This window comes from Ylistrum balloti, unplaced genomic scaffold (assembly GCF_031769215.1).
Source record: "Ylistrum balloti isolate Yb309-2 unplaced genomic scaffold, AGI_CSIRO_Ybal_v1 Utg369614, whole genome shotgun sequence".
Lineage (NCBI taxonomy): Eukaryota > Metazoa > Mollusca > Bivalvia > Pectinida > Pectinidae > Ylistrum > Ylistrum balloti.
Window position 1 is genome coordinate 1,476,144 of NW_026781888.1, and position 21,956 is coordinate 1,498,099.

The 21,956-nt window shown below is 33.2% G+C and overlaps 1 protein-coding gene across 4 annotated transcripts in view; it reads right to left on the reverse strand.

Moving 5' to 3' along the window:
• Positions 1 to 671: 671 nt before the first annotated feature.
• LOC132547660 (neural cell adhesion molecule 2-like) overlaps positions 672 to 21,956 on the reverse strand; it is a 101,926-nt gene continuing 80,641 nt past the window's right edge. For 3 of the 4 annotated variants that reach the window (XM_060211465.1, XM_060211457.1, XM_060211450.1), the window contains 5 exons: positions 13,251 to 13,443; positions 12,577 to 12,636; positions 7,595 to 7,663; positions 7,064 to 7,130; positions 672 to 6,290 (listed from right to left, as the gene is read on the reverse strand). In XM_060211465.1, the coding sequence (XP_060067448.1) occupies positions 6,144 to 6,290; positions 7,064 to 7,130; positions 7,595 to 7,663; positions 12,577 to 12,636; positions 13,251 to 13,443 (536 nt within the window). In that variant the 3' untranslated portion in view covers positions 672 to 6,143. The remainder of the gene's footprint in view (positions 6,291 to 7,063; positions 7,131 to 7,594; positions 7,664 to 12,576; positions 12,637 to 13,250; positions 13,444 to 21,956) is intronic. The other variant, XM_060211473.1, reaches the window with a different exon arrangement.

The window sequence follows — 21,956 nt, forward strand, 5'->3', positions numbered from 1 at the left end:
TGATGCAAATGATAGTTTTGGTGAGACGTAGGTAACTGTAACAAGTGTTACCTATTTTTTGACAGTAAAATTGGAGCTCAATCCAACTGGTGAAACTTGGGAAGTTTGAAATAGTTGTTGCAAAGGAAAATCATGATTGCACAATTATGTTACAAAATGTCAAAATTTTGACAAGGTCGAAAAATAACAACACTTTGTTGGCTACCGTTCCTTAACATTCCCACCAATGTTTAGCTCAATGGCACCAGAGGCACTGGAGAGGAAGTGTAAAATATGTTTTTCAAGATGGCGGCCATCTTGGAATTCAGACAAACCGAAAAAATAACAACATTTGGTCAGGACCATCTCAGGATCATTTAATGCCAGTTTGATCTCAATCCCATTGGTGGAACTTGAAAAGAAGTTTTAAACGTCAAAAATTTTTAAATAAAGTTAAAGCTACTAACTGACGGTCAGCGATCGGCTGACGGACTTCGGAAACGACCCATTGTTAAGTGAAAAATGGTTGAACTGCACAAGTATATTGAAGTGAAGGAGTTTATATCGCATAAATTCCTTCTTAATATCATTAACCTTTAGCTCTCTTTAAATAATATACGAGGCAGTTTTAGAAATAGATTGTTGGCGCTATACGAATCGCGGGATAAATTCAAAATAGAATAAACAAAATCACGATTTTTTCCCCAATTTTATTACAATAAACATCCAAAAATAAGCTTGACTAACACATTGCCTCACGAAACAGATATTTCACAAAACAACACACAATCAAATATGATAATAGTTAATCTATCTTGGAACAGTGGACTTCAATTAATCATGGGCCTAATTGTCAGATCAACTTTGAATGTGAACGTTAGGTTCGTTTGGGAAACGATTATGAAGTAATGTGAATCATTCTTATATAATTGATAGTGTACTGAAAGATATTTAACAATCTTAAAACTCCATATATTACTATTACAGAGACAAAGAAAAACTAGGAGTATACCTACAAATCGGCAAATTTATCTTGGTATGTAACCCAATTATTTAATATGGATCTATATTAGTGATGAAAAACATTTATAAAAATTCTAGGTATGCCAAACCGTTTAGTGAGTTTATTTAATGAAATCTGGCATAATGTATTTCGCTATATCTATATACTAAAAGTATGAGAATTATAACAATACTTTGTAAAATGGAATATTGATGAGTTTGTAAGTATGTTTAAGAAAAATATAAAGATGTTGATAAAATGACTGTATATTCTTATATAAATATCTGTTGTAAGTTACAGTTAATACCTACAACGAAACCCATTTTAAAGAAGGGATTTCTTAAATTCTATTTATGAAATTTTCTACTGCAGAAAACACCAGAGACATCAGAAAGGGCATATAAGAGAGCACTCCTGGCGATTTAAAGTAATACCCAATCAATATGCACAATAAGCACAGTAAGACAACCATACCCAGATTGTACAAATTTTAAAATCGAACAAAAGATTAGGTGTCATTTTGGACAAAAAGTCACTTATAAAATTAAAGTTGATAATATGATGGTAAAATATAAAGAGAGTTCGGCCATATTTTAAATTCAAAATCTGAGTAAAACGTAAGTTTAAGCTAACAACGCTTATAAAAACCGGATCCTAAAATCCATAGAAAAGCAACATGTAAACACCAATATCTGACGCATTGTTAGCTTAATTCATTCAAATATGATTTAAATACTTTTGAAAAAAAGTTAGATAAACATTCAACCTTTTCAATACACATCCTTTCAAGTTATTATCCTGTCCTTGAAGTTTTAACCAATTATGCTTTGATATCTAATACACCATTATCAAATTATACTGAAGTCAGAAGTAGGCAAGGACATAACACAATTCTACAAAGCCTCATTATGTACAGAGAATGTGTAAATATATATACGTATATATGATACATTGTGAAAGGAAATCATTAATATATATTATTATAATAATAATTAAAATGAAATGTATACATGATCATCAAATTCAAACGACAGACATTTTCTTTGCGATCAACACACAAAGCCAATAGCTTAATATTACATCCAACTGTACGTTGCTATTTGGCTGGACAAACAACTATCTAAGAGTATTGACTGCCTGAAACACCATGGAATAGTTGTACAAGCCAATATTAATTTATTCTATATGATAATCTTATCAACAATTAGAATAAGGAGAAGGTGATGTCCACTTCATATCCCCTTGAACTAAGTACAATCTCTAAATGTGGGTTAGTGAAAGTTGATTCTTGTAAAAAATATACTGTAACTTAAAAATTCCATAACTGATTAAGTGGTTTACTCTTAAAGTTTGATAAACATCCTGTATAGTTCAGTTTCTGTGAATATCCAAAATGCATTCAATCATACCTGTTAAATGAGTCAGCACATCTTGTGTATCGCTGAAACGAGTAATCACTTCATGTGTACTTTACATATGTGAAATCAGTTTTTGTGTATTTCACAATTTTATCATTGAATCATGACTAATTATGATTTATCACTGGTTGATAAAACAACGAAGGTCTCTAATATTGGAGATATTTAGCAGAGTGATTCATCAAAAAGGACATATGATTATCACACCAAGGGAGCATATATGTGATGAAAACAAAAATTTATATTAGGAATAATTTTTACTGCTAGATTTAGTATATGACATTATATGATAAAGTGTGGTAAAACTATGTTGATCGCAAAGCCATAAAACTACCGTATTTGTGGCGATTACGGCTAAACAGAGAACAAGACTTGTAAACAAAAATCACGTATACATTCATAAATTATTCCAAGATTGTTTTTTTAAAAGGTATTGAGTATAACCTAATATTAAATATAAGGAGTCGTTTTTCTAGTACCTGGTGTAAATGAGCAGGCTTTTACAAGTTACAATCACATGTTGGCACAGAAAGCGACTGCAAGTCAAACTGTACAAAATCAACAAAGACATGGATATGGAGCCAATCATAAAGTACCAATGAACTTGCTGGAGTTTCTTTTCTCATTGGGAACTGATTCAGTCAATTTTCCAGGACTTGCACTGTTTCGAGGTGGTCAGGCACCTGTTTGGGACTCGGTTATTATCTTATATAACTATTCTAAGGATTTTTCAAGAACATTCACCATTTAAGAAAGTTGAGATCATGACTTTCGTTTGTAATAATAAAATGTTTAGGAGAATGTTGTAAATGGTCTGTTCTGGTAAATAACTAAATATCTAATGACAGACCATCATTACAAAAAATATTCATAGTATCTAACAGATGAAACTTTTCAAAATTTAAAGTGTACTTTAAAAATTATTTTCCCTGCACATGGCCATAAGAAGTAATTAAACAATAATCGTGTGTAACCGTGTCACCAGAAACAGGAAGTGGATATCATTAAGACTGGTCCTCACCATAATTGCTCCATCCCATACCGATGTTTCGTATATAAGATAACTATGTAGTACCTAAGCATGAATACTATACAAGTATATGGCACTCAAACGAATATAAAATTTATTGATGAATGAATAATTTATTCTCCGACGATTAGCGATGAATACAGAACAAAATATAATGTCCAATATGGATACATGAGCATGACGTCATTGAATCAAGAGCACAGCTGTGACATCACTGAATTGTGCGCATGAACATGACGTCATGTTACGGAAACTCCAACTATCTATGCTCCCTACCAATGGAATGCACATATTAGCGATCACCTGTATGGCTTTTTTATGATTCATAAAGGTAATATATGATGGCACAGCATACATTTGTTTGAAAATGCGTCATATCCTTCAACAGTGTAATGTTACTAGATGCTGTTTCCACAATCTACAATTGCATCAAGGATGTTTCCTGTTTACACTGATTTGTGTCACCTAAAAATAATACTTCATGGTTAAGATGCATCGTGATTATAATTGAGCATCAGCCCCGTCTGTTCCTATAACTACAGTATTAATTAGTTATAAGTAGTGACATCTTTTCCACTACAGCTAAACCGGTTACCTTATGTTAGATGTATTCTTCCTTCTATCTATAACACAATTAAAAAAAATTCGGGAACTCTTCAATAAAGCTAGAAAATAGAAGAAATTACACAGATCAAGAAATAATTATTATTTAATTTTACACAAAATTAATCACTATGGCAACATGAGAATATGTATGTTTGTCCTTGTATGTATTTCTACTGAGAGGGATATTTTTATACTGATCATGTTGTTTGTTACTTATGGGAATGGAATGGGGCGCCATACAAGTGTAGACATTTAAGGTGTCAAGGGAGGTCACTCAGGCATACAGTTTACAGGAGAGCTCAATCATATTTACACATACTTTGGATGTCACGTGATCAATCCACTATATATTGAAAGTATTTGACAGTTTTACTCAATCGATCGTCTGTTTAAGCTGTTGTATGACTTGAATTAAAGCTTGACATCACAAAAGCACAGGAGATCATAACAACAATCATTCTGACGCAAATGCGTAGTTATGATGTCAGACAAGCAAGACGTTGCAAGTAATCTGAGGTATAACGGAAAATGCTTCAATCAAAATTATGAAATAACGATGATAAATCAGTTTCTATTAAATTTGGAACAGGTTTTTTGGTATTCGACTTTTTTGTTAACAACTATAGATAAAATAAAGAAAAATATTTCTGAACTATCGTCTTTGACATATGACTGCCTCAACAAATAACTCTTAGATTCAAAACTTAACTTTTACTGTACAGAGTAACAAAATCAACACAACCCGCATAAGTTATTACCTATGATAATGAATATCAGGGGTCAAAAGTTAACGACAATGGAGGGCAAAGGGTAGAGGTCAAACAATAATCGATGATTTAATTCATGAACTCTATTTAAAAATGTTTTTAAATGTTAATTTTTGGAAATATATTTCCATGTTTATATAATTTCAATTAGTTTCCGTATTTTCTTTTCAATTTTAATGCAATGCTTTTTCTGCATGCTGTATAAGTTTATAGTACTGAGGGATTTTATTCTAATGAATATTCATGAATATAAACAGATCTCACTACATTGAGATCTGAGCGAGAACACGTACATTACAGTGCACATTCATGTAAAACATCTTTATATAGAACGACTTAGCAGAACTGTCATTTTCAATAAACCACGTGACTACAGAAACAAGAGCTCTGACGTATATCCGGTGTTCGACAACATACCACAATAGCTACATATCATTTGCATAATAAAAAGATTACATTTTTCTTTGCTGGTATTTCTGGTCCCGAGTAATGTATGTACAATTGATCAGGGCACATTTGATTGGTTGATGCGGGTCAGCTAATGAATGCTGCAGCTCCAATTGTCCTGTTGTACAGTTGAGCACACGTAATGATCGAAGTATCCCTGCGTCAACAAATCAAGTACGCCTTTTAATCTGCTGGAGTCACTTATAGCCCTGGTCCCTGAGAGACCTGGGTGTAACTAGAAATATAATATAAGGCGAGGAACAAACAGACAATCGTACAAATAAATACATAATCAAATGGAGCTGAGACAAACTCTTAAGTCTGGCATTCACAACTGAAGATTTTCCTGAGTATTTATATGATTTAATTATAATTGCACTGAGTATATTAAAAATTATCTGTGGGGCCTATTTTAGTCAAAAAATGTTTATTCTTATCTATCCAATTATGAAATCCAAGGTTTTATATAAAAAAAGGTTTACTTTTGTTTTAAATACAAAATATTGGTGTTGTGGTAGTTTTGCCAGAATTGACCTTTCGTCTCAGCTCCCAACTCTTGCATCCTTTCACACAAGCAATACAGGGACACAAGTGTGCCCTTTTAGGGCAACAGGGATTAGTTTCAACTAGCCAAGGCGATGGTTCAAATAGGTCCTCAAAAAGTCATGTTTACTAATCCCTTCCCGTACACTCTGGGGTTGTTGTACAATCCAGAAGTATGTATGGAATGAATTAAAGCCGTCAATCAAATGTCTATTTGACCAATGATCATCTCTAGATTGAAGAAATATCACGTTGTATGCTCCGCCCACACACAGCAGTTATTCTGTCCGTCACGCCCACCCCAAACTTTATATACCCTGCTCGTTCCATATTGATCAGCACTGACGTCACTAGGCACTGGGTTCGGTTGCCACAGGCAACTCTGCCGGGCCGTCAGATGCAGGGGGTGTGGTCGCAACCTGTGGAGGTGGGACAGGGTCTGCTGTCACTTCTGGTGTCGGGGCAGGATCATCCTTAGCCTCCTCGCCCTCTGCCACCTTTAAATATCAAAAATCATATTAATTTTAAGAACAAATAACAGAGGTTACAACACATTAGCCTAAACTGCTATATAACAGAGAAGTGATAGAGTAGCTTTCACAGCAGAAGAGGACTGAATGCAATATTTCTTTAACCCATTGACAGGTTTGCTTACATTCTAACAACATCCTGGACCATATGATGACAGGCATCATAAGGAATATTAAAATGGAAAGCAAAGCAGAGAAAAAAGAAAGAGCGATAGAGTGAAGCAAACACAGTTGTGATTGGAACAGGAAATGTATTTTGATCTCCTCAATGTCCTCTTGTAGAGGACACAACAGCTTCCCCTCCCCACCATCCCCTAAAACATCCCTGATTCTGCATTGGCCCAGTTTTAATCGCATCCTACTATCATTCAGTGGAACAAGCAGATCATATTCCTTCAGTGAAGGGTTCATTAAAGAGGGATCATTACGTATGTATATTTAAAAAAAAAAATAATAAAAAACATGAAATTTGAATCTCTTGAACATCAATAATTTCATAGTAAATATAATAAAGACATTGACTCCATCCTTGAATACCGTTAAATGACCATTTATAAGTAGAAATATCAACATGAACAATAATTAATAGAGAGCTTAAGTTCTACTTGGAAATATGACATCTCAGAAGAGATTTACTGTCTGTAATTAGGTATAATGCATTATCGAGGCTGTTAGACATAGAAGTCACAGCTGTCACAATAGTTTGGTGTTTCTAGACTACAAAATGTATCATTTCTCACCGGTTTGGTGTCCGCTGCGTCTGGTTGTTTGTCTTCTGGTTCCATCTCCTCTGCCTCCTTAGCAGCTCTGATAATGAGACCCAAATAACAAGTAATGACACATAAATAATATTTGTATTTAAACAATCATAATTCAATACCATTTTAGGATTTAACATGTCCTCTATTATGATTTCAAATGCTGTTTATTTCCAAAAAGATATTTGCTTTCAAACATTTGTTACAAATCCAAGCGTCATGCATTCAGACATTAATACGGGGTTGAACTTTGAATTTGAAAGAGATACAAATGAAGTTGGATTAGAATACTATTTTAGTGCTTTAAGGATATCTACATGTCAATATTTTCAGGTTCATGTCTTCACTGAAATTTAATGAAAATTTCTTCCCACCAAAGATTTTACTTTAACTGTACTTTTAACTGTTCCTGTATCAATATTTTTGTGAATGTACCTAATATTTCTATGCTGGAATGAAAAATGTTGCAATTAAAATAGAAACATTGATCTTTTATTTAAACGATAATCTCACATTTCATTCTCTTCTTCCACTTCGTCCTTTGCCCCGCCCTCAGAGTCAAGCAGTGGCACCTTCTTCTCACTGCACAGAAAACAAACACCATATAACTCAGCAATTATTTCCTTGTATGTGACTGCAAAAATTTCCCTCATCATACATCGTAAAATAAACAAGTACAAAAGTTAACAATGTAAACATATTTCAACTATCAATACATTAAATCAAGTGTAAGCTTTGTATGTTGAAAAGTACTGTTTAATACAGCGCTGCCCTAAGACCTTGATGAGGCAGACCAATTTCTCTATAAGTGGCTTTTACACTGCCGGATTAAACATTTATACTAGAATAAAAATTCATGGCATGAAGTTTTCTAGACGAGGCCTTCAGCCATCAAGGAAATGGTCTTCAAAGAGGCACTGGGCCAGCAAAGTTAACATCTGTGCTTTTATCAAATGTCCATTCACTGCACACATTTTTAATGAAGATGCCTTTGACAAGCCAGGATAAATTTTGTCCGAGAAGCAAACTTTTGACCACTCATTGCAGACTTTTATCTAGATGAGACTATGACAACCCAGGATAAAAATACGTCCTAGTTAAGAAAAACTTTTAACGAGACGAGATGTTGGCCAACCACAATAAGGTGATGCCTTGTCAAATTTCTGACCTGTTAAGCTGAACTTCTGTCCAATTTGTACATTATGTATCTTTGTCAATTAATATATACCACGTATATTACTGTAAATTTCATGACATTCATTTTCTCCATTTCCTAAGATAAGACCATACCAGAATACATGCCAACAATTATGGTTCTAATTAATGTACTTAAAGTAACAATGTAAGAATACGACATGAATAACTGCTGTGACAAGCCATTCTCCAATAAAACTCAACTTGAATAGGCAGGACTGCACCATATACTGAATGTAACTACTACCTTCAGAAAACCCCAAACAACACAGGTCTGACGTTATTTACAACATAACTACTACCTTCAGAATACCGCAAACAGCACAGGTCTGACGTTATTTACAACATCACTACTACCTTCAGAATACCGCAAACAACACAGGTCTGATGTTATTTACAACATAACTACTACCTTCAGAATACCCCAAACAACACAGGTCTGAAGTTATCTACAACATAACTACTACCTCCAGAATACCCCAAACAACACAGGTCTGACGTTATTTACAACATAACAACTACCTTCAGAATACCCCAAACAACACAGGTCTGACGTTATTTACAACATAACAACTACCTTCAGAATACCCCAAACAACACAGGTCTGACGTTATTTACAACACAACTTCTACCTTCAGAATACCACAAACAACACAGGTCTGGCGTTATTTACAACATAACTACTACCTTCAGAATTCCCCAAACAACACAGGTCTGATGTTATTTACAACATCACTACTACCTTCAGAACACCCCAAAACAACACAGGTCTGACGTTATTTACAACATAACTTCTACCTTCAGAATACCCCAAACAACACAGGTCTGATATTACTTACAACATAACTACTACCTTCAGAATACCGCAAACAACACAGGTCTGATGTTATTTACAACATAACTTCTACCTTCCGAATACCCCAAACAACACAGGTCTGACGTTATTTACAACATAACTACTACCTTCCGAATACCCCAAACAGCACAGGTCTGACATTATTTACAACATCAATACCCCAAACAACACAGGTCTGATGTTATTTACAACATAACTACTACCTTCCGAATACCCCAAACAGCACAGGTCTGACATTATTTACAACATCACTACTACCTTCAGAATACCCCAAACAACACAGGTCTGATGTTATTTACAACATAACTACTACCTTCAGAATACCTCAAACAACACAAGCCTGAATTCATCAACACCATTTAACTATTATCTTTGAAATAAACAACACAACAATAAACATCTCTAAAACAACACAGGTCTGAATTCATTTACAACATACCTATTATTTTCAGAATCTCTCAAAATAAGGCAGGTCTGAAATCATTTCCAGCATATAACTAAATATCTTCAGAAACCCGTAAAAATTCATCACAATAAGTTCATAGTTCTTGGATTCTGCACGACTGATTTTTGGTCAATTGACAGAATCACTATTGGATTGGACAGACACTAGTCTCAATAGATAAGATCTGAGATGCATGGTACAGGTGTTAATATGACAGTAAGTAGTATTTCAAAAGGAAGAGCAATTTCTTTAGTGTTACATCATAGTACAGGACCGAAAATGAAAAGAAATATTTGAAGAGTTATACATGCTCAAATATTATATTATATCCTCAAGGGATAAAGAAATGCAGGGTGACATTATCTGCAATATCTTGCGAACACATTGTTCAAAAACAATGAAAATTGGTCAAGCAACTCTCTAGGGTCTTGTTTACTGATGAGTCCTGGGTCACTCTGTTTCAAGCAGGCGGTTGACATCGTGGAGAACGTTTTGCCAGTTACTGAGTAGTAGAGACATATAGGTTTGAAGGTGGAAAGGTTATGGTGTGTGATGGAATCTCCTATGGAGTTAAATCACTACTAGTTGTGGTGGCAGGTAATTTAACTGCCACTAGGAATAGAGATGAGATCCTCCCACCCTATGTTGTCCCATTATTGCAACAAAACAACCTCACATTCCAGCAGGATAATGCTTGGCACCATGTAGTGAGGATCTGTCGCAACTTTCTCACTAACAACAATATCCACCCACTGGGCTGACCGTCATACAGCCCCGACCTATCCCCTATTGAGCACTTGTGGGACCAGCTGGATAGACAAGTTCGAAAAGGCCAGCTGCTACTGTACTCTGGCACAATTAAGAGCAGTCCTCTTGGAAGAATGGACCAACATCCCAATGAGGAGGATAAACTCACTCATGAACTAAATGCCATGGTGAATCAGGGATGTGCAGATATTAAATAGCCAGCTCCAAAATCCAGTCCATTACGATTTCCGATTACTTACCAGATACAAATTGTTGATTTTACAGTTTGTTCTGTATGAATTAATCGTCATTCTTACTAAACAAATATTGAACATTATACTCGTTATCTTGCCTAGAATCATCTTTACCCTGTGTTTCTTTATCCCTTGAGTATATTATATTATATTATATATTTGTTCTTCCTTGTAGAATACTTTCTATGATGTATTATTTATATATAATTCACACTACAACTAGATAGGACACAATGTCGCCTGTCTTAAGAATTACTGAACTTCTACAGAATTTCTATATAATATGATCATTTGGGCAAGCTATGTATCAATATGTGTGATATTTACAACTGAAATATCAACTTATATGTATATTTTTATTTCTAACTTCATTATAGGGTCGCGTCAAGATGATGGAAAGTGGTAATTATTTTTTCATTATTTCCATTGTTTTACTGGTACACATAAATCTCTCTATATAAGCATACTAGATATCATGTGTTTCCATAATCTTGCACATTCATAATCTTCGACAGTTTTTTGACATATACCTGTAGATTTGATCCACACATATTATTTCTCAAAGGACATCAACAGCAAAATCAATCATTTCCTCTGCTCATGAGCAATACCAAATCATTATGGAAAAAGGCTATGAAAAGAAGTGGAATAAAATCCACCACTTTCCCTGAATTTTAGGTAATTTTAAAAAACAAAATCTCTGTACAATAGACATCATCATTTGTTGTAGCCATTCAGACAGAAATGTGGTTTTACTTAAAATTATGGGATGCTTTGCTAGATTGTGAGACCAGGGACAAACCTGATACAGGATCTAAGGCATATATATAGATTCTGGCCATATTTCAGTTCAGTTATATCTGATATAACAAGTTGGTTAAGAAGGAAGTCTGAAGTGTCAATGGAAATAATTTAACTGCTAAGGATGTTAAAAGCAAATGAATATATTCGTGTTGGCAAAACCTATTATACGTTCGCAGCGAGAAGTGGGGTATCGGCAGCGAGAAGTGGGGTATCGACAGCGAAACCTTCAGGTAAAGACTAACACAAATATCAATATTCTGATTGAGACTGACTGAGCACCAAGAGCACATTCCAGAAGGAATGACATTGACAGAATTTGTGAATGTGGCTTCAGGTTGATTTTTAAAGATCCCATAACAATTCCTACAGACTTACAATAAGAATGAGTGGCCATTAGCAAGGGTATAGCTATTCGTAATTTGCAAAAAAAATAAGCATAAACTGAACGAATGCAAATCAATGAAAAGGGGTCGTAACCTTATCTATATCACATGTATCACAGCTGAATCTTGATTTTGTATTAGCCATAAATCATATTCAACCATGACTGTGATGAATAATACTGTAATACATCAAAGCTAAATGTCACAGGTCTGTTCATATTTTATTCCCTCCAAGTTAAAGCTCCAGATTAATGTAGATGTTAGTTTCTATAGTTCAAATTTCCATGGCTAAACCAAATATTTAACGTGAAAAAGTTGTAATTATCAATGAACCACGAATAATATCTGTATAAAGACATGATGAAAAATAATACTTATAGGAATTCTAAATTCCTATGCCATTCATATGTGGCTCACCTAAAATAAACACGCGCATGGTAACTTCATGCTTGACTTTAGCTTATGCTTTTTCAGTGTTATGTAAATAATATGTCTCGAGGAGAAAAATACGAAAGTATCCACATGTACTGATATTCCTGTACAAATATTGATATATCTGTACAATAGTATCCACATGTATTGGTATATCTGTACGATAGTATCCACATGTATTGATATATCTGTACAATAGTATCCACATGTATTGATATTCCTGTACAAATATTGATATCCCTGTACAAAAGTATCCACATGTATTGATTTCCCTAATAGCAAAAGAGTCAAAAAATAAAAAAAAATGTCAGTGTTTATGACAGGCAGGATATGCACATGCCAGTGAAGAATTAGCATGCGAAGTCAAAGGTCAATCTTACTCCTCCACAAGATGGCCGTCTTTGTTCTGTACACCTCCTATTGGCAGAGTACCCTTCTCGCTACATCAACAGAAACAACGTGACAGCTGATTCATCAGAAACAACCACAAATTTGATGGGGGTAAATCAACAACGTATCTGATTATGTAAGCATGTGTTTCTGCTAGAAGACGGTAACCATGAGTAGAAAACAAAATGTCACAATCATAGAACCTGCTGTTACTACGAGTAAGCATGATCAGTATGAATCGATTGAAGGAATAGAGATAGATGATAATTAATGCAAAGAGTTTTAAAGTCAATCCAATGATTGACAAAGATCATCAATACCGAAATGAAATTAGCAGAAGGATGGAAAAAGTGAGTGTAGTTAACAGATGGCAACAGATTCAAAGATGAAAAGTCAGCTTTAAACTTTTTTTGAACTTGTTCATGGATTCTAGATGGATTAATGCATCAAAGATATTCTGGAATTTTTATTTCAACAAATATCTTTAGTAGGAATGTAAAGAAACTATATCCTATCCAAGGGAGATAACTTTGAGTTTGTAGCAAATGATAAATAATCTGGGGGGTCACGATGGATCATGGACAGCACAACCGCTCTAAATGTAGGTTTTTTAATGTTGTTCAAATAAACAAATCAATGATTTATTTGCGGATAAATATCTCACCTTTCTCCTGATTCCATGATAGGTTCCTTACTGCGTGTGTCTGCTGAACCCGCGTGACCTACACGCTCCTTCAGGCACATGATGACACCACATTTGTTGCGGAAGTAGCATGTCACGTCAACAATAACGAAGAGGACGATGAAGACAACTACCACAATGAGGATGATTATTCCGATAGGAAGTCCGATGTCTTCTACAGAGAAAAATGGTACAAGTCAGGGGAGGTAATTCTTGACATTTTTCACTATATAAAATGTAAGTTGTGAGAAACAAATATATACTTTTTCACGTGAGGATCACAAAAATAATAAAAACATTCATATGTAAATCATTTTTTATGAAATCACAAGGCAATAAAATGCAACACCTATTAATTATGTTTTACATATTACTAGACAACAAATATCCTGAATGCAGTTATCTTTAATCAATATCCTGTTATAGAAAGACATGAAGATTGGAAATCTCAAAAATTGAGGTGAAGTTATAAAATCATTGCATTGTGTAAATATTTTAACTGTTTTACACTATAAAGTGAAACTTCTGTTTGTAATATATCTAAACAATACAACATCTTCAATATCGCGAAAAAAATTCATGATATACATGTACCCATCTCAAGAATTGAAGATGATTATACAGTATTATGTGAACGACATTCAGGTTTATTCGTGTCTGTTCTGTGAAGGTGGGATATAAATAATGTATATATCATCAGAAAAAATCACAAGATATATTGGTGTGAATTTTTACAAATATTAACAAACCATAGAATACCAACGTTTACCTACAAACATAAACACATCACTGTGGAATACAAAACAATAATTATTCTTTCATATTTTTGCAGGAGTATCTATGTAACATTTAACATTTAATGAGTCAAATTAAATACAACTTGAACTTGTAAATTTTATGTCAATTTGAAAAAAGTGTCTTTTGTACTTAATTGAAACAAGCAAAATTTTTGGAACCTTATAAGTAGAGAAAAAATTGTACAATTATTACTTAATCAAATGTGCATGATACTATATCATTGTGGAACAAACATAAAATCAAAACAGAAATATTCCTGCAGGATTCATATGAATATACCAATAACGAGAGGGAATTTTGTGAACACTTATTTTATGTTTGCATTGTGCAAAATATAATGTGTAATAGTTAATATTTATTTATATAACACTAAACCAAAACAAATATATAGAAATATATCACAATTTGACTGTTTTATTAGTATGTATTGAGGTAGTTTAAACATTTATTTCACCTAGGAATGCAAGTTAAGAACCATCAACAGATTTTCACATAAGCTTCATTATTACTGGCAAACAATAATCGACAAACAATTCCACACAACAGTTATATACTTTATATTGCCAATTACTGATAAAGGGCATCACAACTTTCAATCTCCTCGATAAGAAGTTCCGGAAGTTAAAATAATTTTCTGATAAAACATATCAATGCCTTTGTTTGCTGTATATGTTTGCTTCTCTGCTGATATTATACAGGAAGTAAATGTTGATGGTTCTTAACATATTTGTCTAATAAATGAATCACTTTAACTGTGAATATACTTTATCTCTGATATCAAATACACATCATCAACACATATTTTGTGTTAAATATAATAGATTTAAATATTTATCAAATCATTCATCATTCCACACCTTCACAAAACACGGATGTAATTACATTGGTTTCTGTACAAAGATGTGATAAATTAACAGCACCTTAATAACAAACATTGGATAAGAACGATTTTGAAGGAAAAGGACAGCAAGTCTAAAATCTTTGTCATTTTTTAAATTCTCCTTTTTTAAAGTGTCAATCATTAGTCACATTACAAAATTGTTGTCCAATTTCCAGTGAATATTTTTTGATTCAAAATCACAAAATAACAACAGATGGTATGACATATCAGAATAAATCGGCATATTTCGATCAGAAATTTTGAAGAAATTGAAAAGTGACAGAGAATTAAATAAAGTCCGTCTGAAAAGCATCTCAGAAAATTTTAGTGTGAAAAATATATCACCATTTCTTTGTTGTCTGTTAATTGTAAACTTAGTACTGTTATTTTCTACGAATGTTACAGAATTTTGAAAATGTGACAACTGGAGGAAATGATAAGATTGAAGACCTACTAATCTACTGACAACAATATTATTTCAAGCAGTTTATTCTCTCAATGTAGCATAAACATGCAGAAAATAAACATCAAAGATGAAAACTTTAATAATAAAACTTCAAATGATTTTCAGCAAATGTACAGTAGAACTTGCTTTCCCATACTCAACGGTTAAATTTCATTTGAATAAATTTCCCAGATATATGAAGCCATTTAGTGACACCTATGTGATTTATCATCAGTTACTTAGCAAATGTGAATCGTTGTATTTTATCTTAATATGGACAGCCTATGAACTGCTCACAGAAGTCCTACTGTACATTAAGTTAGTATGCCAATAGAGATATCATTCAGTGAACATTATCAAAATTAACATTCACAACATCAAACATTCAGATATGTATATAATTTATATATCAGCAAAAAATATGTTTTCCATTTGATATTTCACAAGATTTTGATTTCTTTATGGATATTTTGGGACTATAAGAAATTTCTGTAAAAAGAACCATATGTTACTTAAAGCCTAGGAACAGAAGTATTTGTCAGTTTTGTCATTGACTGCAGATTACTTTAGCTGGTGGTAACATCATTTTGTCGCCAGTTCGTAGAAAATTATTTAACAGAATTACAATCTTGCTGTCTGGTCTGTGATTGTTGATCTGATACCAGGGAATATGATTTAAGCTTCATTTGAATTTGGTTTCAGTTTTGTCAAATTTTTACATACTTTACAATCATGTAGGTCCAATCTTGTCACCTTAATTATGTGCTATAAAACGATTATAAAATGCTGTAGAATATGTTATTAAATTTATTATGGATGAACATGTTTTCCCTTTAAGATGCTTTAAAACGATTATAAAATGCTGTAGAATATGTTATTAAATTAATTATGGATGTACATGTTCTCCTTTTTAGAAAAACAAAATTTTGTGAAATAACAAGATAAGTGGAAAAACAGAATAAAATATTTGTACAAAGCTGTGCAGTTCTTAATTCATACTTACCATCAAATGAAGGTGTATTCACATACACGTGCTGTAAATTCTGGCATTACAACATGCACGTGCACTTCTAATAATAAAATAGACAAAATTGTCAATGGCAAAAAACTAAAATTGAGCAGTCAATGAAATCAAAAATAACAGAATCATGCACAGCAGTATCAAGCCAGATGTTTTTTTAAGCTGTGTTACCAATTCTCAATATGCGAAATATTGTGTTACTTTATATCTATTTATGTCATAATATCTGTGATCATTTACTCAATAATATAGGGTATGTTTGTGAGATATTGGAAGACTTTGTATCTTGAGTAACTCATAAATGATATTATTTTTTTTGTTTTTGTTTTAATTTGAAAATGTCTTATTCAAATTGGTTGGAGCAGAAAATGCTAAAAATGCCTACTTGGTACATTAAACATGAAGCACAACACAACAATTTACCTAATGTAGAAAGGCTGTGTATGAATTCATTGCATATTAACTAATTTTGAATAAGATTTTATAAAACAAGATAATTTATTCAGAATTTTTAAATAAAACACTTTGGCTTGATACAATGATGTTGTCCATTTTACACACGGATTAAATGGACAGTCATTGCTGTGAGCAATAGAACCAGAAGAAACATAAGCTGATAAAAATCACAAACCAAACTATTCTGGTTGTTGCCGTTAACAACAACAGCCAGGATGTGTAAAAGTTGTCAAAGCAATACTGCATTCACAGTAATATTGAAATACACAACACAAACAGATATACTACAAAATGTTTTTTTGATGTAAAAATATCAAAGAATTTCAAATATCTAAAATCAAGTCTTGCTTTTCGGGCTTGCTGATCAGTTTAACAAAATTCCTCAAGACTGGAAAGAGGTTACCCTCACCAAACCAATGTGAGATTTTTAAGTGACTGATGTCTCCTGATTGCAACACAAACAAAAATGTCTGCTGTCACTTTAATCAATAAAAATATCTCTATAAGTCCCAAGTAAGAATCCTTCTAGCAGTTTTACGGTCTTAATTGATGAATGAATCTCCTGTTTCAATCCGATATCTGTCTCTGTCTTTGATTTTCATTGTCAGAAAATGTCTAATTCTTGTCCAAATTTCATTCATTTTAAAGATGCCATTGGATAAAATGTCATTTGGTTATTCTTGTCATATGCACAGCTTCTCAATTTAAATTTCTAAATCAAGTACTGTCCGCTGTACCTGTAATTTAATCCATAATCCCCGTCCAACCCTTTTGTGATAAAGGATTAACCCTGGGCTTTCTTGTCTTATTGAGTGCCCAGAGGATAAAAATCCAGCAAGTTCATACAACACGTGACTATTTTACATGCAACTTGACGTTACTTCTTACAATTCACTACGTTAAACCCACTCACTGGGTATTCCTCTGGAATGTTGCATCATTCTCTATTTTGTGTTGCATTATATGTAGTTCATTCGATGTATTTTACTTATCTAAATTTAAAGTAATAAATCAAACATTTTACCCAACCTATATATTCCATGCAAAGCAGATCAATGCTGACTTGCTAAAGTATCTCTCCAAAGGTTTCTGATGTATTATGCCAACCAACCCCTCCCCCCCCCCCCCCACTCCCCGACTCAGCTCCCCTACAGTATGTCCGTATATTCCCATGTAACAGCAATTTCAAAGTATTAAGAAATAAAACACAGCAGTTTTTGTGTTATAAGAGACATTTTATTGAAACAGAACGAACATTGATGAACAAACAGTAAGTGTAAACACGTGTGAAGCTGATAGTTAGTAGTCAATCTTAATGAACACAAGGGTTGCGTCCCGTTTTGATATTGTTAACTGGAGTTGTGTCCCCTTTAATATGCGACAACTTTGATTTCAGAACCAAGCTATATATATAACTGGAGACGCTTCTTTTCTATCTTGGAATATCATCATTATGTAATGTGTGTTGGTTTTCTTATGATGTTTTAAGATGTTAAATATGAACATGTGGTTTGTTACTAAAATCAATTTCAAATTCTGTTCATTATCTCACAGATTCAAAGACGTACTTCTATCAGTTTTGTCAATGATCAATGACTTTATTCTGAGAGATGATATTATGTTGTAGCTTTCTCGTGTGGATTGCTTGTAGCCATCGATTTATAAAATACCATAAATCAGATTGTCTCCCTTTGACATCGGCACACCAACAACACTGAATTTCACAGAAGCATGACAACTGCTGATGACCTCAGGCAGAACAAAGCATATAAAGCATCTAGTTTCTTCCTGTTTAATAAATGTCAGTGAGTATGTTAACTAGCACAAGACTTTTTTTAGTCATATGTCTAATATCACTTTTGTATACATCAAAAATCACTGAATCATTCATGGTAATATTTGCCGGGGTTGTAGTTTGCCTTCTTAGAAATGCAAATATCTAATAAAGATGATTTTTTATCAACTTTTATGAAACATCTGAAATGACAAAAAAGTTAATATTCAGCTACTTGAATATATTGGGACTGTACAGTGTAGTAGATGATACGATGGTTTGTGTAACACTACAAATTCGTACTTGCATCATGACGAGAATGGAGGTCAGTGCAAATAGACTCCTATGATTACAGATGTAGTACAGATGTTTTAACAACCCTACTTCATCCCTAATGAATCCGATTATGAATTTTATGATGATGATGAAAGGGATACAGTGAATTACCTAAAGTAATGACGACTAAATTTTAGTGCATTAATGGTTACAACCATGAATCAATGATGTTTAGCAGTACAAACATTTAAAAGTTGCCTATATGGACTTGAGTCCTTTCACCTTCAGTTAGTAGGCATAATAAAATCACTCATTCATTTGATTAATGGATTTCTTGTTAATTTTGAATAAATCGGACCGTAACAGCATTACAACAGATATTTTCATGATTTGGCTACACACTGCTACACACGTGTATGGTATTGGTCATTGTAATATTTTATGAACATATTACATAAAGAGTACTGTAATAAGTGATAAACATATGTTCACTAATAAGCCCACCCCAAAGCTATGAACAGGAGTGCGAAATACATTTTATTGATTTTTGTTTAAATGTTTACAACATGGGAAAAAAAAAACCCTGAAAAATCCAAAATTCGAATCTAAAATCATAGACCATTTTAGCTAACTTTCAGTTTTCTTAAATTGCACAGCATTGTTTCCAATTAGTCGCTGTATTAAACACTTATTATACTAAATACCATTGTGATAATACAATAAAGTCTGAGATGAGTACAAATATCGCGTATACATTTATCACTTATCTTACAGCACGTTTTTAAGCTAAGCAAGCACTTCCGCACAGTAGGTAGATCTATCTTTCTCACACACAAACACACTGACATGCCAGATGCATAGGTAAATCTAACATAGCATTATCATAACATACATGCTTTCAGCACATCATATCATAACTATACAACAGGCTTTCTGAACCAGAAAAATCCTATGGACATATGATTCAAACATAGCTTAGCTAGTCATGAAAACAAAATGTCAGTTTTTCTAGCAAAAAATATTGTTCAAGGGAGCAAGTTCAATTTGCTCTAAACTGTTTGAAAATCTAATGAAATAATACAGCAATATTCTATATTCATTCACAGGTTTCTATCCAAGTGATTGTTGCTAAACAGAACTAATGTCCAAAACAGGAATCATTCTCTGGGTTAGGGTTTATGGATTTTTACAAAAGTTTCTGCCAAATACCTCACCGAAATTCTCAGAATGTGTTATTGTATAGGGAAACCCCATCCCCTATATCCATAATCCTAAATTTTCCCATAGCATTTAAGACCCTAAAGTATACCAGCTAATTTGGTTGTATGGACACAAAAGCATAAATGATGTATAATGCTGATTTTAGTCCAAGCAAAGAGGTTCAATACCTGACGAATCGTTACCGATATAAAACCTATACTATATCAAAAACAAATTGTAGTGAGGGTTCTCAAAGCTTTACAAATCACAGAGATCTACCATTCATTGAATCATATTAACATACAAGCATTGCATACAAAATTACACACATGAGTATTATCGTCTTTCAGCAAAAATTTCAAAAAAAAAAAAAAAAAAAAAATTATTTCCAGTTCTACAACACCCCTGAAATCTTGGTATTGGACTTCACCATATTCTGCAGAGGGCCGGTACATTGTGATAGATGGGGAAACACAGGTGATAACTTATATAACCTTTCTATCTTGTACATTATAATATTTGTTTTTATTTGTATAAGATAAAATAATAAGTAATTAAATGGTGAATAGTTGACTGTTAACAACCAATCAAGCACTACGCTTTTGCCTAAAATTCTCGTAGCACAATCATCTAAATGTGAGAAAAAGAAATTTTGCTTTATCAAAGCTGACATAATAAAACCACATGAAACATCCCCATAACTCAACAAACACAAAAACTGACGACTATGTACACAGAAATGGCAAAAATGACACAAAAATAAGCACAACCACATAAACTGATGATGATGTATACATCAATGGCAATAAAGTACACTTTTACTGGTGACAATAAACACATAAACGGATGACTATGTACACGGAAATGACAAAGTGCACATATTATAGAGACAACATACACATAAATTGATGACTATGTACACATAAATGGCAACAAAGTACACATTCATAAGTGACAATATGCACATAAACAAGTGATTTTGTACATAGAAATGGCAACAAGGTATACTTATCACACTATCGTTAGATGGTGACAATAAACATACAGAACAGTGACTGACAATGCTATATCATGAGTGATCCTATATCATACGATTACATATTTTCTCTCTCTCTATATATTTATATATACGAGTTTCCTTCAAACAATCCCAAAGGTTACCAAAACCTGCAAACAACATTGAGCACACAATATTACTTGACCTGAAACTGCTTAAACTGTTTTTAAACAGTTCAAGATACACAGTGTGATGTTTTTACACAGCAGCAACTTAACATATAATATTGCTATAGACTTTTTTGATAATACTTGCAATCTTTATACTAGAATACAACATTTGTCCACCAAATTTACAAAAATTATACCAACACTCACACATACACACATAACAAGAGTCAAAATGCATAATATAATATAGTTTAGAATGATTAAGGTGATTTGTGTCTTTGTAATGACACAAAGATGGATATCATTACAGGTGGAAAAAGTTACATCTGCCCTGCATATCAGACACATATACAACAGGTATGTCTGCGTGATTGGTAACTAGATCACATGGTACTAATATATTAGATCTGAGCATATATGAATGTTACCTGATCATCAGATACAACAGGTCTGACCATGTGAATGGTAACCAGACCATCAGATACTGAAACAACAGGTTTGACCATGTAAATGGTAGCCAGACCATCAGATACTGATACAACAGATCTGACCATGTGAATGGTAACCAGACCATCAGATACTCAAACAACAGGCTTGACCATGTAAATGGTAGCCAGACCATCAGATACTGATACAACCTGTGAATGGTAACCAGACCATCAGATCCTTTT